We start from the raw sequence: 25,207 nt of genomic DNA, 5'->3' as shown, positions 1-25,207 counted from the left end.
GGTTAAAGCGTGACTTGGCTTTGAGTAAAGTCTTCCCAGGCCAAGCAGTATCAACATACATAGAGGCAGATTTTTGGTCCCAAACATCAGTGACCAAATCACATTCAGTGTCTAAAAATTCCAAATCCCTTAAGGTGAACATATCTTGTATAGAGACATCAGTGCCTCCTTGGAGATTTAATTTAGGTTTAAGTTTTGGTGGATCCATGGCGAAGAATTTTTTTAATCTGACTTTGCGCATGTATTTATCAAAGTCAATCCTGGTTTCAGCATAGTCGTATCTTGACGAAGGGCAAAAATTGAGGCCCATTTGTAGTATGTTAGTTTCTTCAGCTGTGAGGGGTTGGCGGACAAATTAATAATAGACATGTCCGATATGTTCATGTCTGTATGAGTTATTTCTTTGCTCCAGAGCGTGTTAATCGCTCCGGCTTGTCCACGTTTGATGTAGATGCTGCGCCTTCCCCTCCTTGTTTTTTTCGGCCTCTTTGGCCCTAGGATTTTCCTCTTCCTCGGCCTCTGGCTTTCTTTCATTATATATATACATAATCATGATCTAGCCATTCACAACTTGTATGATTGTGAAACCGTTTTAGGATATCTCCGATTAACCAATGAGGACATTCCCCTAATGGCCACTGGAGGGCAGGCTCTATCCATATTACATCTCATTCCCAATTAGCTTCCAATGGCGTTTTAGGTGGACCAGACAATAGTGGTGACAGATATTTTGGGACATCTTTAGCATCAGGACTCACCTTGTTTATTGTCAACATGCCTAAAAAGCAGCCAGTAAAGCGGAAGGGGCACCTCTTTCTTACACTGATGTGGTATCCTGGCACACTGATCCTGCTCTGCCGACTAAGTGCTTTCAGCCAACTGGCACCCTTACACACTGGCAAAGGCAACATCTGCTCACCCTTTCAGGGGAAATGGCGCCAGGATGAAATTCAATAAAATACATATGTAAAAATAAGTGCCGGGGCTCAAATATTTTCTAACACGCCCATGACACAACTGGATGGGCAGCTGCCCACCCACTGTTGACACCACCCACAGCTGCTCCCGTGCTATCAACATATATCGGGTTAAGGCTGAAACTCCCACCGGCTTATTGTGGTTGCCGGTTGTACTCCGTCACTACTACAGATTTGTGATTTACAAATACCAATCCACACACACATAAAATGATATACTCGTTGTGTTTTGACATGAGACACATGTTTAAAATAAAATCATCATTTATATTTTGCTCTGATTCTATAGGTGTTTATTATGTAACTGGTACAATAATAAAGTTGCCAAAACACCACAACATAATCAAACTGAGTCTGAGACAAAAAGTGCCAGGGCTCAGACATAAGTGCTAGGGCTGAGCCCTGGCAAACACCCCCCACAAATTAAGCACTGGGACACCCCAAAAAAGAATGTGGATCCTGATCTGTGTAGTCACTGCGTTCTACTGGACATCTCTGCTGCTTTCGATACTATCAGCCATGGGGTCCTGCTAAGTATACTGAATGCCATCCAATTGAAAGATAGCTCTTTAGGCTGGATCGCTGGATCTCTCCTTGACGGGAACGAAACAACATACAAGGCCGCTTTCAGGTTGTGTCCTTCTCGAACCGCAGGTGAAAGCCATTTTAAGGGGCTGCTTCATTAAACACTGAACTATCTGACAGATCAGTCCCTACCTGACCTTCACTCTAGTACTCTTAAGACCAGACAATGCCAACAAATAACATATTGAATAGGCTACAATAAACCCAAAATGGGGCACCTAGTCTTTTGAGACATTGAAGTCACAAACACATAACCCCAGCCCTCCGACCACTCCACAGGGTCCTGATCGCGTGGAGGATTCATTTAAAAAAAACTCCATACTTTGCCCACCGTCTTTCCACTTCAGGTGCCCAGAATTCATCCAAAGGCATTCCATTCTCTACAAATCATCGAGAACGCTTTGATCCAGCAGTGCGCCCTTAGGAATGGGGCCAAGCTTCAGCAGAAAACGCCACAGAGGATCTTTCTTCGGTCACCTCTGAAATAAACTATGGCATTGAATGTCCAGATGTCTGCGCAGATAGGAAGTACGAAACCAGCACAAAATCCTCAATAAACAGTCACACACCCTCTGTGGCATCAATCGGACTGACCTCCTCTGGCTCAAATTACATGAACATGCCTCGAATCTGCACACACCTCACCAGCTGAGGACTCTGGAAGATCGGACTCAATAGGGTTGCTCTCCCTGCGACCTCTAAATATAATCCGACCGACTTTCTCACAAACATGCAATGGCCGAGCACAGAAGGCACCAGTTAAGAAGGACAGGTGGGGCACATTTGCACCAATCTCCTCTTGGCCTCCAAACCAAACTGGAACAACAAGAACCAATGGCAAATGGAGATAATCAACAAACACTTGAATAGCAGCAAACAAACACTCTTGAACGAAAACGCTCAAATTCACTTAACCACTCCCAAACCCTAACCAATTCTCATCAGAATCTATCTCCATCTCACACTAGTCACAGTATCAATCCCCACACACTGAGGAAACTGCCTTCACGCACACAGCACTAAACGAGCAACACTACAGCTCACTTCACTAGGACCATCACACCCCCTCATCAATGGCTATCAAAGCACTTCCAGTGCTGATTCCAATTGATAGACCATGGCATCTCCCTTTTGGAGAAAACAAAAACTCAAGGTTCTCACAGCCACTACCTCTTAGAATCTACAATGGCACTCATGGCTCGGGCACAGCCGGCTTGCAAGCTTGAGCACCACAGCACTTCCAAATGCCTCTACCTCTGTCTCACTAGCACCCACCCATCTTTTCTTGCAAGACCATGAGGAGAGCGGCTGCCAAAATGGCAGCAGTGCACTATGCAAGACTATTCTACATTACATATCATTCGCCTACACTGCTTCCAATCATTCCCAGCTAACAATATAATAAAAGGCCAGATGTATGTTTGTCCCTGCATGTTTGTCTGATGCAGTAGCTTCGCCTGTTATCACCGCTAGAGGGAGCTGTTGCCTTAGGATGTATAGCGCCAATGCCAATTTGCATAGCTTCACCTGTTGTCACCGCTAGAGGGAGCAGTTGCGAACACATACAATAATAAGACTTCAAGTTCATCTTCCAATGCGAACAAGATGTGTATGTCTTCACCTGTAATCACCACTAGAGGGAGCTGTTGCCTTACACATACAATAAAAAGACTTCAGGTTCATCTTCCAGGTGAACAAAATGTGTATTTCAATAATGATAACATACAATTAGCTGCAGAAAAGGCCCAAGGCAGGGATACTATTTTAACAGCTTACATCAAGTTGAATGAAGAGAATCATGCTGCACAGGAATTGTACTACTCTGACTTTCCTCAAAATTATATATTTGAATCCAAAACCTGTAACTGGAATCCAAGACAAAGAGGAGCAAATACAAAAATTGGCCATATATGTTGATCTTTCACTGGATTCGGAGAGATTCTGTTTGCGGTTACTATGCCACAACGTAAAAGTAGCAAAATCCTTTACACATTTTATTTTTCGATTAACATAAACTACATTAAAATATACCACATAATAAATGAACACTCTGAAAATGTCTTTCTTTGCGCACTTTAGCCGGTGTACACAGGCTTTTACGCTAATTTTAAAATAATTGAAAAAGGCAACTTGGAATTTTATAACATAAATGTGCATTATTGTTATTATTATTATTATTCCTTATTTGAAGCAGAGTCACATTCCCTAGTGCAACGTTTGAGCAAATGTAAGGGTTTATTTTGGGGGTGGGGGGGGAAGCTTCCCTAGCAACTTGATAAGGTTGTGGGGACCAGCTAGAAAATACCTTTTTGCAAATTAATTTGGGGTTCAGGATCCCAGTCAATTGTGCAATATTGTTGGACCTAAGCACATGGATTTCTGCTGTGTAGCATTGCATTCTATTGTTTTTTAGGCCATATGTGGGATTACACATGGAAGACAAACCATATACAAATCGGGTTTGTGTGTTGACCCCGCCCAAAAGACAGTAGCCCATGTCATGCCCCTCTGTACAGGATCACAAGATATTCTAGAAATGTTGCGCCAATTTTTGGCTTGATCTGGAAGATAAAAATGGAGTCAGGAGGATAACTCAGAAGTAACACGTTTTCCTCAGAAGCCAGACAATGGAGAGCAACACAGGTTTGAATGCCGGTCCCACACTCAGAGGCTAATTTCTGGATTGAGCATGTTATTAAAAAAAGGAGTAAGGAAGACAGGTTATGCTGCCAGTGTAGGCTATACGAGGAGAGGGCGGTGATGCCCTCCTGCTTATGGCAGGGAAGGCATGAGAAGCAGAGGTGATGCACTGCATCCTTTGTAACTGGATGTAAGCAAACATGCCCTGCCCTGTAACCCATGTGCTATGAGGGGGGAGTAGAGAGGCCAGGCTCTGCACCAGTGTAACACGGAAGAGGTGTAGAGAGGCCAGGCTCTGCACGAGTGTAACACAGGAGAGGAGTAGAGAGGCCAGGATCTGCACTAGTGTAACACAGGAGAGGAGTAGAGAGGTCAGGCTTTGCACCAGTGTAACACGAGAGAGGAGTCGAGCGGCCAGGCTCTGTGCCAGTATAACACGGGAGAAAAGTCAAGATGCCAGACTCTGCACCAGTGTTACTCAGGAGAGGAGTAGAGAAGCCAGGCACTGCACCAGTATAACAAGGGAGAGCAGTAGAGATGCCAGGCTCTGCCCCAGTGTAACACGGGAGAGGTGTATAGATGCCAGGCTTTACACCAGTGTAACACATGAGAGGAGTAGAGAGGCCAGGCTCTGCACCAGTGTAAAACGGTTCCATGTAATAATGTCGCCACAAAAATCTCGCCATGCAAAAATCTCGCCGAAAAATGGCAATTTTTTGTGGCAACATTATTGCATAGAACATGCGGGGGACACCCCTGCAACCCCAATTTTTTTTTATTTTTTTTTACATTTTATTTTTTTGCCCCTGTCCCCATATCACCCATATATTATCGCCACGACCTTTTCCCGGCAATATTATTTACGGCAACCATATATATGGGGATAATATTACCTGATACCTGTAAAATGGAAAAGGAGTAGAGAGGCCGGGCTCTGCACCAGCGTAACACATGAGAGGATTAGAGAGGCCAGGCTCTGCACCAGTGTAACACGGGAGAGGGGTAGAGAGGCCATGTTCTGCATCAGTGTAACACAGGAGAGGAGTAGAAAGGTTAGGCTTTGCATTAGTGTAACACAGGAGAGGATTAGAGAGGCCATGCTCTGCATCAGTGTAACACGGGAGAGGAGTAGAGAGGCCGGGCTCTGCACCAGTGTAACACGGGAGAGTAGTAGAGAGGCCAGGCTCTGCACCAGTGTAACACGTGAGATGAGAAGAGATGCCAGGCTCTGCACAAATGTAACACGGGAGAGGAGTAGAGAGGCCAGGCTCTGTGCCAGTATAACACAGGAGAGGAGTAGAGAGGCCAGGCTCTGCGCCAGTGTAACACAGGAGACGAGTAGAGAGGCCAGGCTCTGCACCAGTGTAACACAGGAGAGGAGTAGAGAGGTCAGGCTCTGCACCAGTGTAACACGGGAGAGGAGTAGAGAGGCCAGGCTCTGCACCACTGTAACACGGGAGAGGAGTAGAGAGGCCAGACTCAGCACCAGTGTAACACACGAGAGGAGTAGAGAGGCCAGGCTCTGCACCATTGTAACACGGGAGAGGAGTAGAGAGGCCAGGCTCTGCACCAGTGTAACATAGGAGAGGAGTAGAGAGGCCAGGCTCTGCACCAGTGTAACACAGGAGAGGAGTAGAGAGGCCAGGCTCTGCACCAGTGTAACACAGGAGAGGAGAAGAGAGGCGAATCTGCAGCCTTTGTTACTGGGTGGGAGAACGAGGCCCTGCTCTGCAGTCAGTGAACCAGAGGAGGGGGGGGGGCAGGGATTCTGTCACTGTTTGTAATGTCATTCCAACTCTGCAACCATTACCCAGAGTCTCCCCTGTGCCCACCATGCCATCTCACAATAATATGGGTCCTTTTCTTTTCCAGGGTCTCGCTGACGGAACAGGATGTGGAGGTAACAGACCAGGGAACAGTGTTTAGGGCTGCGCCTGTTGTTTCCACTGGGGGGGAGGGGCTTGTAGGTGGGTGGACACGAGGGGCCATTTCATCTGGCTTCCACTCTCTACAGGATGTTGCAGCCTATCCCCTATCGAATACCTGTACATTAAGCTGCCTGTGTTGTGGCCTACGGGGGCGATCCTGCGTGACACTTGAAGGCGTGGTCTTCTTTTCTCATGCAATTTGATCAATCCAAGCACTGGGTCTGTGTGGCGAGGGCAGTAGATTACAGTTGCTTTGCTCAAGAGGCCTTCTTACCCCGTCATCTAACATGAATTTTCTGTCCGCAGGCCGCCTTTGCCCACCTGTCTTTGGCTTTCCGTTGTGACAGCTTTACGCTCCGCCGGCGGGTGCAGGTGGAGGAGCGGGCGCGGGATGTGGCAGAGGAGAACATACAGCAGGAGCTGGATGAATGTCGAACCGTCCTGCAGGTCAGGACCACGTCAAAGTTGCCATGTCCCTGGGAGTGACAGCTCATGACTTACACGCTTAGTTATTTTAGTGTCTCGTGCTAGTCCTTGGATCAGTTTCCAATCTAAGGTGGGACCAATGTCTGATGTTGAGGCTATGCCTGTGTCAGTGACCATGATGTTTCTTCGTCCCACCATTCAAATGTCTACTGGTGCTTCCTATATATTGTGGTTGCAATATTGTGCTTTTATTGAACGTTGTGTTGAATGGCCTTATGTTGTGATTTCTTGTGTTGAGCAGCGGTCAATAATGGCGGAATCTTCTACTACCTTCTTTGCTCAGGGGAAGATTATTGTTAGTTGGTCTAATTTAGTTCTATCTCGCTTCGTTCTGATGTTTCTCGTTGGCTACTGGTGTAATGTCGCAGTGTTTGTGTTTTTCTTCGCTCAGATGGCGATTCATGCCAGCCTAATCTTGTGGTGTCTTCTTGGCTCGGTTGCTTGTACGGCGATTACTCATCTAAAGATGGGGTGCCTTGCGTTTGCGTAGAAGATGTTTACTCCTCCAATGAATTGGTTTGCGCCAGAAACCTCTGGTGAATCATGTTGAACAATCATCATATCAAACAGCTCTCACACATATTCAGACAAAGGTCTTACCTTTTACTGCTAAGTACAGATTCTTTAGACTTAAAATGTTGGCACACGTAGCCTTCTTTCCTCATGTATCCATCCACGCGACGTTCTTGTCTTTTCAAGTGTGGAATGCAGAGAGCTATTTAAGAATATCAACATATTCTTCAAAGTTCTTTTTTAATAATATTCGAACTGAGTGAATTAGAGGACTATGGCCCTCATTACAAGTCGGCGCTGTTAACCCTTAACGCCTGATTCACACTTTAACGCCTGCTTTTTGCAGGCGTTAAAGTCCAAGGCGCTAAGCGACCGTGGTGCTAATTACGGCACCGTAATTTACGGTGCCGTAATTAACGCCTTCCCCATCCCCATTATGCCCTATGGGGCAAAAATGGGAATGGGGAAGGGCAAATGGTGAATGGGGAATTACCGCCCCACTCACCTTGGAATGGGGCGGTAATTCCGCCATCCACCATGCCGGACTCCGGCATGGACCATGGTGCTAATAGCACCATGGTCCAGCGCCGGACTTGTAATGAGGGCCTATGTGTTGGTAGGTAGAATACTTTGATTAGTATTTTGGGTCTCATTATGCGTTTGGCAGTCAATCTGCTGAATTACCGCCAAACTCATTTACTGTTATCGCCATTCCGTCCCGTGGGTTTACGATGCTTCTGCTTTTTTATCCTTGAAGTGGGGGATGCTAGAGGTATGTCTGCCACTTCAAGGTCAAACTCAAAATTCAGTGGTGCAGTAAAAACATCAGTAATTCCATTACCGGCCAAAAAAGTGGCAGCAACAACATGATTGCCACTTTTTACCACGCTGCTTTATATTCTTTCATTTTCAGTTATAGGACTGTGTTTCTGTATAGAGCACCACACACTTCCTGACCCTGGGGCCCTTCATTGAAAACCGTGCACAAACAGTAACTACATAAAGTCTTTCATCTATGTTTATCAAAAAGAACCTATAGTTGGCTCCATCAAGTTTCCACTATTTTTTGTAGTTCTATACTTATTTTTAAGGTTTCGCAAACTGAAAACATAGAGAGTAAGTGGGGAAATCAGTGGGGAAGCTGTAAAGGCTTGTACTGCACATTCCTTAATCAAGATTATGTTCATGCATATCAAATCCAAATACAGTAGTAGGAAAGCAAAATACTTTAAAGAATGCCTAATGCGTGACCAAGTTATTCCCACCATCGATATGGAAAAAAGACTATAGATGTGAAACTTTTCCACTGGTAGAGCCACATTTATTGCTGTTATAGATACAAAAAGATGATCAAAAATAGGAAAAAGAAAGGATTCTAAACCAAGATTTTTTTGAGGATTCAAAAGGTTCTGAAAAGAACACAGTTTGAAAAAATATTATAATTAAATAGAGCCTCTGAATTGTCTTATGCTGTGGTTTCTTGCTTTGCTCAGAGGGAGATGAATGCTCACTAGTTTCCTCTGAGGTTGGTTTGCGATTACGGATGGATTTGTGGTCTACAGTGATCAGCTACCGATCGTAGATGATTGCTCTCGTGTTGAGTACAGTCTTGTTCATTGGTTGATCGAGGAGGTCTAGATTAATGATTTGACACCTTGATCTTCTCCAGCCGAGCATCCATTTGTTATAGTTGGTTTTAGGCTGGAGAGCTCGGTCTTCAAGAAGTCACTGCAACTTGCCTGATATTGCGGTGTCTTGTTTCACACGAGGGCTAAGCCACGGTTTCTGGCCTTATTTTAATGTGTATCGTTTTTCGCACTGGCTTACACCTGGTGACTGGTCTTATGCTGGACTGCCGTGCTTTAATCAGTCGTTTAGCCTTGGTGGCAATGCTTACGTTGTGGTGTGTAGCTCTTCTCAGTGGCACAGAGGTGCCTTGTGGTGATCGGTGGTCTTCCGTGGTACTCCATCTAACGTTGAGGGTCTTGCTTTGATCAGCGTTTGAGTCATAGGGGTGGTGTGTGGCCTTTTAACGTGGCTGGTGTCTCCTTAGCTCTGAAGTTGCTCGATGTTGACCGTCTTAATCTTGGGGTGAATTGCTTCAGTACGGGTTTAGCTTTGATGACTGGCCTAATCTAGAGGTGACCCCCTTTGCCCAATGGTAGAACCATGGTAACTTGCCTAATGTTGGGGTCTCTTGCCTTTTTCAGTGATGGAGTCATGGTAACAAGCTAATATTGCAGCATTTGCTTCACATATCATTCGGGTCATAGTGTCTTAGCAGCCGAGCCATAGAAACAAGTTCAATATTGATATGTCTTGCTTTGCTTAGCAATCGAGTCATGGAAACTAGTTCAATATTGATATGTCTTGCTTTGCTTAGCAATCGAGTCATGGAAAGTAGTTCAATATTGATATGTCTTGCTTTGCTTAGCAGCCGAGCCATAGAAACAAGTTCAATATTGATATGTCTTGCTTTGCTTAGCAATCGAGTCATGGAAACTAGTTCAATATTGATATGTCTTGCTTTGCTTAGCAATCGAGTCATGGAAAGTAGTTCAATATTGATATGTCTTGCTTTGCTTAGCAGCCGAGCCATAGAAACAAGTTCAATATTGATATGTCTTGCTTTGCTTAGCAATCGAGTCATGGAAACTAGTTCAATATTGTTATGTCTTGCTTTGCTTAGCAATCGAGTCATGGAAAGTAGTTCAATATTGATATTTCTTGCTTTGCTTAGCAATTGAGTCATGGAAACTAGTTCAATATTGATATGTCTTCCTTTGCTTAGGAATCGAGTCGTGGAAAGTAGTTCAACATTGATATGTCCTGCTTTGCTTAGCAATCGAGTCATGGTAAAGTCTCTAGCATCCGGGCGGTCGATCTTTACTCATCAGCGGAGCCTTGGTGTCTGGGCTTATGTTGGGGCGCCTCGCCCGCCTCAGCAGTACAGACAGGGTAATCTGCCTAATTTTGGGGTATTTCGCAATATTACTAGGTGGATATTGCAGGTATTTTGCCAGGAAGCCGAACATTAGAAACAAGTTCTATATTGAAGTCGCGGTAACGTTGCTAATATTGGGGGTGCTGTTCTTTGCTCTGCAGTTGAGCCGTGTTATCTTAGGGTGCCTTCCTCAGCAGTGCAGCCAGGATAATCTGCCTAATGTTGGGGTGTCTTGCTTTGCTCAGGGGGGTCATGGATTCTGATCAGCCTTTTGTGAAGGTCTCTTGCTTTTCCCAGAGGCTGACCCTCAGCTGTATGGAGGAAAGGTGGCAGGAGATGGCCACCCAGCTACAGGAGAGCCTCATGGCGCTGACCGGTTCGATCGAGAGAGTGACCAAAGCAGCTGAGGTTCTTGGGGCCGTCCATCAGGTCAGTTATTTTCTACGTTGCATGCGTGTGAGGTGTTGGAGATTGGGGTTCCCCCCTTCTCGGCCATCTCCCATCTTCTGAAGCCCGTTTTCCATCCCTGTTAATAGCTACAGCCACCGCCATTTACAGACTGAGCGCACAGAGATACAGGGAAACAAGGCGTTCATTGAAATGGAAGGGGCTATTACTTTCCTAAGTTTGCTGATTTTCTGATTTCTGTTGACTTTGTGGCTATGGGCCTCATTACGACCCTGGCGGAAAGTGACTGACCGGACCGCAACAGCGTAAATAGCGTTTCCGCCATTGCACGAAGGAGCAAAGTGCGGCCAATCACGACCCATCGGGCACGAGCATTACGCCATGGCGGAATCCGAAAGGCTGCGATGGCGGAAATGACCCCAAAACGGCCCTTACCGCCGCCGTACGCTGCACCAGGTGCAATACCGCCACCCATCTTAGCGGTCACCGTAATGAGCGGTCACCGTAACGAGCGTGCACCGCAAATTACGGCCACCGTAAATATACGGAAACGGAAGTAAAAGCATGTGGCCGGAACGGGAAACAGCACGCCGCACAACTATAAAATCCGAATCCCAACACAACCATAAAAAATCCGACCCTGACACACATCCCAACCCGTTAGCAACCCCAGTTAAAAAAATAAATATGGGAAAGGTAGCCAAGAAAGCGTGTGACCGCAAGCGGCAGGTACACTTCTCCCGAGAGGAACTGACCGTGCTCACCGAGACCCTCCAGGAAAATTCCGCCGTCGTCTTCTCCAGTCAAATGACCAGGACGGCCCTTGCCAACAAGAAGGCCATATGGGCCCTGGTGGCACAGCGCGTAAGTGCGGTGGGGACAACACCCCGCACGCCACAGCAATGTCGCAAGCGGTGGGACGACCTGCGGATCCGCGTACGCAGCATACTTTCTGCGAACAGGAACATCGCCACAGCTACCGGGGGGGGTTCAGAGTCGCCCATCAAGTTGACCCCCTGGGAGGAAATCTGCGCCTCCACCATAGGAATGGAGAGCATAGAGGGAGTCGGAGGGATGGAGAAAGGAGTGCCGACATCCGGAGAATCAGGTAGGTTGGCCAAGAGAAACAATGCGAAATCCACAAACCACGAACATGTGCAGTACCATGTGACCCCATAGTGCAATACATACTTTGCCCTGACAGCGCCCTCTAAAAGTCAGAATGAACAAACAAATCAATCAAGAAGCCATAAACAACCCCTACATGTGCAGCATGCACCCCCTAACTGCAGGCAGCCAAATGAATGCATCCTCAATCCACACGAAAATGAGACCACCTCCAAGGCCCAGTCCCAAATCAGCCTCATGTACCACCCCAATGCATTTGATACGTTGCCATTCCAAATCCGACAGACCCATAACTAACGCTCGCCCCTCTTTACTCCACCACAGGGTCCGATACCAACGACGAGCTGCAGGACACCCCTACCAGCACGCCTGCAAAGAGGGCCAGGACCAACGTCCCAGGAGCCTCCACCTCAGGTGCAAGGATCAAGACACGGCAGCAGCAGGAATCAAGTGGCAGCACACTGGAGGGGACTGCAACAGGCACCCCAGCAGCCAGCAAGTCCACAACCCCAGCACCACAGGTCCCCCCAAAGAACGTATCTGATGGCACTGCCTCTGGTGGTAGCAGCACCATAGGTGACACAGCTGTCATGCCAGCATGCTCCGACACGGAAAACAGTGCTGGCGACGTAGGTACCATCCATGACCTTTCCCAATCCCCCTGCATGTTCCATCCCCTACACCATGACGAAACCACGCAGGGGCACCCTGAAGACGACGACTGGCCAACCCCCACAAGTCCTGTGCCAAGGCAACATGTGTTGAGCAGCCCCCCTGTCACACCACCGCAAATGTCCATGGCCCAGCAGAGGCAACAGTCCCTCGACCTGCTGATCGAGCAACAGCAGGAAGCGTCCACGCTACTCAAGGACCATGCAAATGAATGCGGGGGTTCCAGGGCAGCCATGGAAACATCCACCGAGACACTCAGGGCACAAATAGAGAAAAGTAGTGAGAGCCTCAGGGGAGAAATGGAGAGAAGCACCGAGAGCCTGAGAGCACAAATGGAGAAAAGCACCGAGAGCCTGAGGGGGGAACTGCATGCGACGTCCAAAGACGTTTGTGCTGAACTTGCTGCTGTGCGCCGTGTGCTCTCGGAGCTCTCACAAACCCTCAGAGACATGCATGGACGCGAGCAGGCAGAGACATCATCCGTGGCAAGTTCCGTCCAGGGCAGCCCCCAACGCAGATCTGGCAGGAACCTGCGCTCCACGGGCAGGGGTGCCCCTGATACCCGTAGAGGGGGCTTGCAATAGCGTCTACCCACGGACAGCATGCATATTTGGACACTGGTGTTGGGGGGGGAGGTAGTAGGGTGGAGGGGGTGTGTTGGGCTTCACTGGGTGGCGGGTCCATAGGGTGTATAAATCAAATCACATTAACAATACAGCACCTCATTATCATCCAATGACATGTGTGGACATTGATATTTGCGTACGAGGCCTTCATAGGCGTACAGTCCACAATGTGCCTGTACTACACACACACAGTGCCACAGGTCCCCTTTCCGTGTAATAGGCACCATGCGTGGTTGCTAGAAGCATGCATCTATGATGCTCTGTCGGATTGCACGTGCATCCTGTGCCTCATGGACTCCTTGAGGTGCCTCCACATCCCCACCCTCATCATCATCATCATCTTCAGGTGCATGCAGTACAGCGTCAGGGGGCATGGGCACATTCCTACGTATGCACATGTTGTGCAGCATGACACATGCCATGACCATCTTAGAAACCTTCTCATGGCTGTACATGAGTGCCCCGCCAGACCTGCTGAGGCTGCGGAAACGAGCCTTCAGTAGGCCGAATGCCTGTTCAATGACCACACGGGTACGTGAGTGGGCATGGTTGTAGTCCTCCTCATGCTCGTTCTGTGGGTTCCGGATTGGTGTAAGGAGCCATCTCTTCAGTGGATACCCGGCATCACCTGTATGAGACGAATAAAGGGTGTCAGTGGAATGATAGTGCTAAGTAGCCCCCCCCCCCCAGCAAGGTCATTGACGCATCAAATGGGCCACGATGTCATGCATGGAATGAGACTCACCGAGTAGCCAGGATCTGTGCCCTGCGTGTCGCTCCATGTAGCGTGGTATTCTTGTGTTCCTCAGGACCATAGAATCATGGGTAGATCCTGGAAATCTGGCACAACAATGCGTAAATATCTTGTTGGAGTCACACACCATTTGTACATTGATTGAATGAAATTGTTTCCGGTTGCGGTACTGGACCTCCATGGCATGTGGGACAACCAATTCAACATGGGTGCAGTCGATGGCACCAATGCAACCCGGGATGCCGCCAAGTGCATGGAATCCCACTTTAGCGTTGGTAATCTCCTGGTACGTGCGTGGTAGTGTGATGTGGTCGTCGGCGTGCTTCAGGAGGGCATCGTGCACTTGGAAGAGTGTCCGTGAGAACAGTGGCTGTGAAATGCCATGCAACTGTCCCACTGTGTGCTGGTAGGTGCCTGTGGCCAGGATGTGGAGTGCAGACACCACCTTCAGTAGGGGTGGGATGGCGGTTGGGCTATCTATCATGCTCACGAGGTCAGCATGTGTCATGTCCACAATGGCGATTATGGTGTCCCGGTCCAAACGGTAGAGGGTGTGGATCTGCTCAGCAGTGAGGTTGAACGGATCGGCTCGGAGGCGTGGGATTGCGGGCCGCCTGCGTGGTGGTAGTGGCAGTGCTTGTGGGCCTTGCTGACCCTGCCTTGCCCTCCTCCTCCTCCTTCTCCTCCGTCTCCCCTGTGCGCCCGGTTGTTGTACCTGTTGTTGTTCGTCGTCTTCTTGTAGTTGTAGCACTTGCAGTGCTATCTGGTACCCCAGGCCCAACATCGCTAGTCCTGCCGGTAGCATTTTGGAGTGGGAGTGGTTGTGGGAGGGGTTTGGGTCTGCAATATATGTGCTGTCGGCCTGTATGGCCTCCACCTGTGCTGATTGAATGAATCTGTGGCAGATGCAATCCCTTCTGGTCGAGCACGTCCCGCACGTAAGGCTGCATTTGGCCGCATGGCATCTTGGGATTTGAATCATGTATCTAATCCCGATGGCAGTGTGATGTACTTTGACTGATCTTCATGCTATGCTCCCATTGTTACACATGCTATGATTGCAGCCGCTTACATACCTGTGAAGAGTCAGTGGTATGTAGGGCTCGATCGATGGCCGACCCTCATGCAGCACAGTAACGTACTTCACCGACGGGCGTGGCGTCCCATTTGTGATTGCAGCCAGTTAGCATCATGACACACAGCCGCACTACATTGATGTAATTGTGAATGCAAGCGTTCACAGAAGCCTTTTCGACGTAATGTTGCAAGTGAGGAATTCGAAGGCCAGCATTTTGGGTTTTGAAGTAGCGGCGAGGATACGCCCACAGGTCTGGCTGGAAATGTAACGTTCTATTGTAGAATGTCCTTGGGACATGGCCCATAACGAGCAGGCAATGAATGATATGAATTGAATGGGATGCGCAATAGCGTAGTGGACGATAAGGCAGGACGTTCCCAAATCCATCTTGCTTCACAACACTACAGATCCGGCCAGGGGCACAGTGGTTTTTGCGGACTGCATTACGCACAGACGCGATGGAAGTTTCACATATTATGTGAGTGAATATTCATGCGTTTTCATTGCGGGATGAGGGAATGATGTGTGGATGCATGGACTGATGATTCCGTTTAGGGTCTGCCATGTACATGGGTTTTTTGATTCACTCCCCTTCCCCTGCGTTATGTGATGCAAGGCTGCCATAGTGGGACATACGTCTATCTGCCCTTGTCGGATCCTCCCTGTCTCGACGCGCCTTCATACACTTGTGTCTAGGCACGTTACTAATCCCATGTCATGGGTTCTATCTTGACGGACGCATGCACAGTAACCGACGTTGCCAATGGTGTATTTAGCTCGATTGGTTTCGTTATGATTCGATACTGATTTAGGGGTGTGTATATTCCTTTGGAGTGGGCTAGCATGCATGTGGGTGTGGATTTGGTGTGTTGAATGAAGATTGTAATGCATCATGAGTCCCGTAATGCAATCGGTTGATTTGTGTTTCTTTTGGGTGACAGGTATCTCCTGCCCTATTGCAGATGCCATCTCTACGCCACTCCTCCAGATGGTTTTTACTCTCGACTCCTGCAGCTTCGGGTGAATCAGTGGAGCACCATTTCGATCATATGGGACGATCGCCAATGGGCCACATGCCCTTACGCTGTACTGGTGGCTAGGTGCAACATTTCGGCCTTTCAGCTCGACTAGTGCCTGCCTCATGGGACGGACCTGCGGTTCTTGCCGCTTCCATGTTGCCTTTTGGTACGTTGATGTAGGCCCTGTGTGCCATGATGGTACAGGGCGTCACACAAGTGGAAGCCGGTCAATTATTGCAGATGCAGCCCTCGGTGATGATGGTTGTTTTGGTGGTATTTTGCAAATTGCTGTGGGGCCTTTGTCATTTGGATGTGCATTTAAATTGTATTCCGATATTTGTCGTGTTGCGTTGTTCTTTGCAGGTGATGTGGCGATTTTCGCTTTGTGGCGGTATGTATTGCGTGATGATCTGCATTGTGTTCCGCCTTCTGAGTTGAGTTGTGTGGTACAGTACTGGCCGCGTTTGCCTACGTAGCACAGTATGGTCACGGATAGAGGCTGCCATTGTGACTGTTTACATGATGTGCTGTTCAGGGGCGGGGGATTGGCTTTTGGCCGACTGGTGCCTGTCAGCCAGGTCGATTGGTGGAATGATGGGTTGTTCAGAATGTGGCTGGTCACAGGTGACTGTGTTTGCGTGCGTTTGTTGGAGGGGGACTGGGGTCATGTCCATTGGAATAGCTTCTGTATTGATGCCATCTGTGCCCTGCAGCTCCCATCGGCCCCTCTTGGGATGAGCCTGGCTGCTCAGTCACTCTGCCGACTTGTGTGGTACATGCTTCTGCTGATGGTTGGTTTGTTTACTGGCATGAGTACAGGGCTGGTGCAATCCCCCTCAGGATGCTGTTTTGGATGTTGCCTTGCGCTGGTGGCAAGCGATGGGGGACTACTGTTGTTTTGTGTCATGTGTTCTTGATTTTCATTTTGATGTATTGTACCTTCACATGCCTGTGCTGCGTCAGTACGGCTATGGTGACATGCCGTACATGGATGCCCACTCACGGGGCGCTTTGAGCCCCTGCATGCTTTTCTACGTTGGCATGCATGGGTGAATTGTGGATTTCACTGGTTGCATAGTGTGAGTACATTGCGCCTGCCAGGAGTTGTGCGATGAGGCCAGGGAGTGGAGTACAGGCACTCAGTGGGCCATTTACGGTTGGTTCGCGTTGCCGTATTTCTCGCCATGGCGGAATGGTACTTTACGACGTGCTTGATGGCGTTCAGTACATGTCCGCTAGGGTCAGAATTCGCGTACCGTTGCGCCATGGCGGTGATTCCGGTTTTGCAAGGCGCGCGTGCGCGTACTTGGTGCAGTTAGCGTTGCCGTTCACTGCGGTGTCGCTAATGGCATCGTACTTTACGGTGACGGGTCATGATCGCAACGAGCGGTGTTCGATGGCGGTATTGCATTTCCGCCATCATTTTTCCATTTCCGCAAGGGTCGTAATGAGGCCCTATGTGTTTGCTTAACAATGTTTACCTTATGTTGCTTCAAACAGGGTGCCTGCGCTCCGCTCCGAGTAAGATTTAGGCCTATGTCACTTGCATAGATGCCAACATGCCTAATTCCATTCAGAAGATGCAAGTCCAGTTCTGATTTTCCTTTGCACGATGTAACTTCTAAGACTGGATTCCCCCATTGTTAATTCTATACTTTTAAAAAATTGTGTACATAACATACTACAAAGATATTACATGAACATATCACATAGAAAAAGCCATACATTTACATTTCATCATTTCATCCTGTGAATAAGAAAAGTACAAGTTAAAACACTCAATACCAGAATAAACACTTAAAGTACAGGTAGAAATAGCATAAAATTAACTAATCAAAAGACCATTAAAATCCCTTAGCGGCCTACAAATTGCACCTCCAAATTTTACATGAACATTTTCCCCTAAAAGAGAGTGCATCTGTATTAAACAGAATCAGCGAAGTTTCAGTCCCAATAAATAATCTTCCCCAAAAGTCTTCTCTTTAAAGGGAGTTAATCCTGGACTACAAGTCCCAAAATGCAAAGCAAAAATCCAGACTAGGCTTCCATCTCCCAAACGGAACAGGACATAGTATAATGACATGGGTGTGTTTCAGTGACTGGCCAATGGCGGCTGGTATGTCTCGGCGCAGGGGCAGAGCCCCTCCCCCTTGTTTGTTTGTTCAGTAGGAGAAAAGAAGATGCACATTTTTATTGAAATGTAAGCCCAACTTAAATCTATCTTTCAGTTTCACTTGATGCAGCGCTCCACAGCGCCATCATGTGGCCATGGGAATCCAGGCTCTGGGCATGGTTATGTGTAGAGGGCCGCGCCCAGTGCTTACAATGTTGAATCTGTTCGGAGCTTGGTGTACTCCGGTCTCATGGCACTGTTTTACTAAACCAAATCATCAGGAGGCATGGGGGCATGAGGGGAAGTGGGTAGAAGGTCTGGCACCCAGAAATGTCGCAAGGCCCCCTGATTGACAGCATCCAGGGGCCTGTGAACTGTTGAGGCAGTATGGTTGAGGAACGTGATGTCTGCACTTACCCTTGCACTTGCCACCAGCTGGCCGCACTTTTACTTATTGCTTTTATTTATTCTATTTCATAGCATGTACTCCACTGTCCCTTGCCTAGTCGCGCCTTGAAACACTTGTGTATAGGCGCGTTATATATGACATATCATATCCTAGCATATCATGGCTGGGTGGAATATTCCGGCCAGTGTGTGTCCCGTGTGTATGCAGTTGATTTGGATGGTCGATGTGCAGTTAAGTGTAGAACTCTATTTGTGCATAATGAATACGTGCGCGCATGCGTGTAAGTGTTGTGTCTGGCTGTGTGACTGGGAGTGCAGGCGCATGAATAAGTATGTTCGTATGTGGCCCGTGTATAGAGAGTGAGAGAGAAATGATGTGCGGCACCGGAAGTTTATGCATAATGGTGACCCCTATTGTTTAAAGCAGTGTGGATCTGTAAACACTATGAGAAAACCCAGCATTATTATGACTAGTTGTCACCTTGAACAATCTATGTGTTAAAAAATAAAATATAACGTGATCTGTACACAAACTAATATGAATCACAAGCAAGTGTTCTCTACAGCCACTGAGCCATGAGTGTCCTCTGCAGCCACTGAGCCATGAGTGTCCTCTGCAGCCACTGTGCCTCTGCAGCCACTGAGCCATGAGTGTCCTCTGCAGCCACTGAGTCATGAGTGTCCTCTGCAGCCACTGTGCCTCTGCAGCCACTGAGCCCTGAGTGTTCTCTGCAGCCACTGAGCCAGAAGTGCTCTCTGCAGCCACTGAGCCAGGAGTGTTCTCTGCAGCCACTGAGCCATGCTGCAGCCACTGAGCCAGGAGTGTTCTCTGCAGCCACTGAGCCATGCTGCAGCCACTGAGCCAGGAGTGTTCTCTACAGTGACTAAGTGTTCTCTGCAGCCACTGGGTGTTTTCCACGGCCACTGAGCCATGAGTGTTCTCTGCAGCCACTGAGCCATGAGTGTTCTCTGCAGCCACTGTGCCTCTGCAGCCACTGAGCCATGAGTGTCCTCTGCAGCCACTGAGCCATGGGTGTCCTCTGCAGCCACTGTGCCTCTGCAGCCACTGAGCCCTGAGTGTTCTCTGCAGCTACTGAGCCATGAGTGTTTTCTGCAGCCACTGAGCCATGAGTGTTCTCTGCAGCCACTGTGCCTCTGCAGCCACTGAGCCATGAGTGTCCTCTGCAGCCACTGAGCCATGAGTGTTCTCTGCAGCCACTGCGCCATGAGTGTCCTCTGCAGCCACTGTGCCTCTGCAGCCACTGAGCCCTGAGTGTTCTCTGCAGCCACTGAGCCAGAAGTGCTCTCTGCAGCCACTGAGCCATGCTGCAGCCACTGAGCCAGGAGTGTTCTCTGTAGCCACTGAGCCATGCTGCAGCCTCTGAGCCAGGAGTGTTCTCTACAGCCACTAAGTGTTCTCTGCAGCCACTGGGTGTTTTCTACAGCCACTGAGCCATGAGTATTCTCTGCAGCCACTGAGCCATGAGTGTTCTCTGCAGCCACTGTGCCCCTGCAGCCACTGAGCCATGAGTGTCCTCTGCAGCCACTGAGCCAAGAGTGTCCTCTGCAGCCACTGTGTCTCTGCAGCCACTGAGCCCTGAGTGTTCTCTGCAGCCGCTGAGCCATGAGTGTTTTCTGCAGCCACTGAGCCATGAGTGTTCTCTGCAGCCACTGTGCCTCTGCAGCCACTGAGCCATGAGTGTCCTCTGCAGCCACTGAGCCATGAGTGTTCTCTGCAGCCACTGAGCTACGAGTGTCCTCTGCAGCCACTGTGCCTCTGCAGCCACTGAGCCCTGAGTGTTCTCTGCAGCCACTGAGCTAGAAGTGCTCTCTGCAGCCACTGAGCCAGGAGTGTTCTCTGCAGCCACTGAGCCATGCTGCAGCCACTGAGCCAGGAGTGTTCTCTGCAGCCACTGAGCCATGCTGCAGCCACTGAGCCAGGAGTGTTCTCTACAGCCACTAAGTGTTCTCTGCAGCCACTGGGTGTTTTCTACAGCCACTGAGCCATGAGTGTTCTCTGCAGCCATTGAGCCATGAGTGTTCTCTGCAGCCACTGAGCCATGAGTGTTCTCTGCAGCCACTGAGTGTTTTCTACAGCCACTGAGCCAGGAGTGTTCTGTACAGCCACTGAGCCGTGAGGGTTCTCTGCAGCCACTGAGCCATGAGTGTTCTCTCCAGCCACTGAGCCAGAAGTGTCCTCTGCAGCCACTGAGCCATGAGTGTTCTCTGCAGCCACTGAGCCAGAAGTGTTCTCTGCAGCCAGCGAGCCAGGCGTGTTCACTGCAAGCCACTGAGCCATGCTGCAGCCACTGAGCCATGAGTGTTCACTGCAGCCACTGAGCCATGCTGCAGCCACTGAGCCAGGAGTGTTCTCTGCAGCTACTGAGCTAAGAGTGTTCTCTACAGCCACTAAGTGTTCTCTGCAGCCACTGGGTGTTTTCTACAGCCACTGAGCCATGAGTGTTCTCTGCAGCCACTGAGCCATGATTGTTCTCTGCAGCCACTGAGTGTTCTCTGCAGCCACTGAGTGCTTTCTACAGCCACTGAGCCATGAGTCTTCTCTGCAGCCACTGAGCCATGAGTGTTCTCTGCAGCCACTGAGTGTTTTCTACAGCCACTGAGCCAGGAGTGTTCTCTACAGCCACTGAGCCGTGAGTGTTCTCTGCAGCCACTGAGCCATGAGTGTTCTCTGCAGCCACTGAGCCATGAGTGTTCTCTGCACCCACTGAGCCATGCTGCAGCCACTGAGCCATGAGTGTTCTCTGCAGCCACCGAGCCAGCTGCTTCCGCTTCATTCCTGTAAAGCAGCTTGGGAACTTTCTCACAAAGCATTCCCGATAGCCTCCCATGCAGTATGAACCCAACTCTAAAATACAAACAGTGCCTTCTGTGGCATTTGTGTTAAAGATGTGCAGGGTCCAAAGCTAATGTTCACAATTGGAATGGTTAACAAAGTAAGCTGTCACAGTGAGTTCATGTGCCTGTGCTTCTGCATAATCCTTTGCTTTCTGTTCTTCATGATGTCAAATCTGGCAAGCACTTGATATTGAATAAATGAAAGCAATGATCGGCCCAGGATCATACAACAGGGACATTTTCAGAGTGCTCGTAAAAATGTGAGGCTCGAGCCACCAGGAGCACATATTTTATTAATGGCAAACACTGATTGCTATTATTGAGGTTAAAACAGCAGGACACACACGCAACACGTGGACAGGTCTTGAGAGGTTGTTTTGTCCGTTTTTAGTTTTGACTATTAGGTGGAGTCATCTATAAACTGAAACTATTACATTGGAGTACGGTTAGGTGGCAGTTGGGTTGTTTGGGGAGCATACAGCATGTGCTGGTTTTTGGTTATAAACACGATTTCTAGCATGTACTAGTATCAAGCTTTGCGCTTTATAGAGCCAGCCAGGATTATTTCTAAGCAGTCTTCTGCAAGTTAATGACTTATTTGCAGTTATGAATGCACTACGGGTGTAATGAAAATGCTGTAACCAAGTGTGCCTTCAGTCACTTTATTTATAAGATGTATGTGTGTTCTTACATGCTTTCCTTGCACTTAAGCCCTATTAAAAACAAGCACTGGCAAAGAAAACGTGTTTGCTTGTGTGTAGGTATTAGATAGTCACTTGCCAGGCGCTGACATCATATGCCAAGTTGCACACCCCATTTTCAGGCTGATTGCATCTAATAGCAAGGTAGTACCGTTATGACAGTACCTAGACAATGCTTATCCCATGCCTTCACAAAAGGAAAACTGATGACTTTGGCACTGCTTGCTTGATTACTGCCTTTATTTTCCCATGGTTGCAGACAGGGTTTCATTTATTGCCACATCTGGAATGGACATGTTTTCTTACAGTGATATGGCATTTTGTACTGTACTGGCATTATGGGCATTGACAACATGATGAGTGCTCTTATCTGGGCATGATGGCCTACATGGGTACTCCTTCAAGGACACTTCATGGACTGACGTTACTATAGTTGGTCCCTTTTGATAATGGCGCAGGTGAGTTAAAAAGTGCAGTGAATTAGAATGCCAAAGAGAGGATGTCCTGTGGCTTAGAATTGTTTGTTCTATGATTTCCATCACTCACTCTTTGGTTTTCTCTCTGGTCTTAAATGAGCAACTTTCCCCCAGCAGTTCAGGAATTCTCAATATTCGTCACAACGGACAACAGGGGATCCCCAGCCAGAATCTGAGTGGGTGTGCCACCAGTATGTCCATGTTTTCTTACAGTGGTAGGGCATTCCTTTATTGGCATTCTGGGTAAATCCTACAGGAGTATGTTCTTACATGGCTATACTGGCATATATTGGTAGAACCAGCATGGTCACATTTTTTTTATAGTATCTTTACCGGCATTATGGGCAAAACAAAAGTGCATATCTTCTTATGTGGCAATACTGGAATATATTGGTGCAGCCAGTATGGACCAATACGGGCACAGCCAGCATGAATGTTTTCTTATACTGGCAAATTGTGGGCAGTGGTTTCATGAAAATGCTTCAGAAAATGCTCCTGTGCACTTTTGGCATCTATTCGACATATCGAGGCGTTAACCTAAAAACCAATAGAAAGATGTCTTTTACCCATTTTTTACAGAAAGTGTGCTGTAAAATGACAATTTTAACCCATTATACCCACCAAACCCTCCCTGTTTGGTTTGGATTCCCTCGCTACGCTCGGTCACTAATGCACATTAGTGGGAAATAGTTACGTCCCGCCAATCAAAATAATCACGAGCCGCCACTGTGACTGGCATAGCCGGACAATGTTCAAGTTGCAGACATTTTGGAACTTTCAGTGGCCTCAACTGAGGTTTGCAGATTTTAATGAATTCTATTTAAGAAGCTCATTCTCCCTGGAAATGGGACCCTACGTAGCATAGGCATACCTTGCGTTGCGGCCCTATTGCAGAGCCAAGCCGAGTGAGGCTGTCCTTGTGGATTCACATAACAGTCAAATCCAGACGGTTTCAGAATGACTGAAAAACAAACATCTTCTATTGAAATTCATTATATGTAATTTCTTTTTCATGTACAGTCATTGTGGCTATCTGGCAAACCAGACTGGAGGCTACTCCTGGGATCGGTAACTCAAGGTCTCAGAAACACATAAGAGCCTTCATATGGGTACCTCAAGAGTGGCATAAGACATCAAGACCTCACATCCGAAAGGATGTGCACTGTCCTTATAACAATGACGTTTTCTGGTACATTCCCCGATGCTGCGCACTCGCCCACCCTACGCGCCATACAGGTCTCCACTGGGAGCCCGCTGTAAGACACCAACTCGCCTGTCTCCCAACACCACTTCTGGGAGAAGAATCACAGCACCAGTCCCAAAACTCGGGTGGAACGCCCTGTGTGGCGTCTTGATCAAATAAATATCCATAAGGGGAGGTGCCCTGGGTGGGGTGTTTAAGTGGTGGATTTTCACTGCTTGGAAATGGTCCACTGTAGTGATCTGGCACCTTTGGCTCTCCAGATGTTGCCCTGGACAGCATAAACAATGGACACAGGCATCATGGTCCATGTAGTCCAAAAAATCTGGGAGGCATCAGATAGCAGACCCCTGATTATTGCATAAGTTGTTTCAAAGAAATCAGGCTCTTCTTTCCCAACTCATTGGTCAGTCAAACTCCCCCTGAGGGAGGAAACCTGTCTTTTTCACAGGGTTCACAAAAGTAACAGAAGGACGTCATACCTATAAGGTAATAGGGCTACCATATAGGCTATATATTTGGCGTACGGCAGAATGCAGTTAGTAATCAAATGTGTTTCCAAGCACAGCATATCCGAGGGTTGCAATCGCAGAGCCAGGCATAGTGCCAGGCACATTGCTGGCAAAGGGGTAGCATTGATAGGTGTTTCATAATGTCCACCTGCACTGGAAAGGCGGCCTATGAAGGATAACCGCCCTGATGGCCATGGAAAGCCATCAAAAGCCAATGTGGTTTTCGTCATAGCATTCCGAACTGCAACCCTAAGGTCGGCCTGGAGATGGAGAGCCAATGAAATTCTACAGAGCACTCGAACCAAGCGGTTCATCTTTAATATCCTCTCCCGCTCATACTTAAAACATTGCTGCAGTGATGGCATTGACCAATGCAACCCTTGGCCCAAGCAGTTCCTCTTTAATATTGTTTCCCGCTTCCACATAAAACATTGCTGCAGCGATCGCATTGACCAATGCAACCCGTGGGCCAAGCAGTTCCTCTTCAATATCTTTTCCTACCCCTACTTAGAAAAATAGCTGTATTGGTCGCATTAACTGTTAGGAAGAGTTTGTATGCAGTACCCTTTGGGACCACTACACAAGACTAAGACTACAAGTGTAAGCAAAACCGACCTTTGGTATGAGTCTGTACTACACAGTTTTGTGGTAGCACTGCTGAGCAGTCAGGCTTATCTCAAGAGGGAATGTGAGCTGTAAGGATGTTAGACGGAGGTCTATAATTACAAGTATTCAGATAGACACTTATTCTCAGGGTTTCTTGGTAAAACACTTATTAATTCATTACACAGTCAGTTAGAAAACATTCACTAGAAGGAGGCAATCTATATCACACGAAAATATACTTCAGTACTTCACAATATCAGGTTCTGAAGCATTTAAACTAGTTTGAAGGAGGAGCAAAATGGCATTCAGAGCATTTGAAGTAGGAGCAAAAAGGCATAAATTAAGAAAATGGATATTACAGTTACTCTTACACAGTGCAAATAGTCTGAGGTCGCCAGAGGAGCTGATTCAATGCAATTGGTTAGGCCAAAGTCAATAGGCTAAAGTCTTGTATCGGATAAAGCAGTTCTGGAAGTTAAACGGAAAAGTCTTTGCCGAAGTTCTTAGAAGTAGTTCGTATGAGGAAGATTCATATGTCGGGTCACAAGCTTACTAGGCCTGCAAGTTGTCAAAGTT

The 25,207-nt window shown here is 48.0% G+C and overlaps 1 protein-coding gene across 1 annotated transcript in view; it reads left to right on the top strand.

Annotated features, from left to right (window-relative positions):
- Positions 1-774: 774 nt before the first annotated feature.
- LOC138520268 (inositol 1,4,5-triphosphate receptor associated 2-like) overlaps positions 775-25,207 on the top strand; it is a 37,628-nt gene continuing 13,195 nt past the window's right edge. Inside the window, exons 1-4 of the mRNA XM_069632723.1 lie at positions 775-830; positions 6,075-6,102; positions 6,437-6,577; positions 10,371-10,502. Of these exons, the coding sequence (XP_069488824.1) occupies positions 775-830; positions 6,075-6,102; positions 6,437-6,577; positions 10,371-10,502 (357 nt within the window). The remainder of the gene's footprint in view (positions 831-6,074; positions 6,103-6,436; positions 6,578-10,370; positions 10,503-25,207) is intronic.

Source organism: Ambystoma mexicanum, chromosome 13 (genome assembly GCF_040938575.1).
Source record: "Ambystoma mexicanum isolate Mex_15411 chromosome 13, UKY_AmexF1_1, whole genome shotgun sequence".
In the NCBI taxonomy this organism is placed as follows: domain Eukaryota; kingdom Metazoa; phylum Chordata; class Amphibia; order Caudata; family Ambystomatidae; genus Ambystoma; species Ambystoma mexicanum.
Note: the sequence above shows the minus strand (reverse complement) of the source record. Positions and strands in the feature narration are given on the sequence as shown.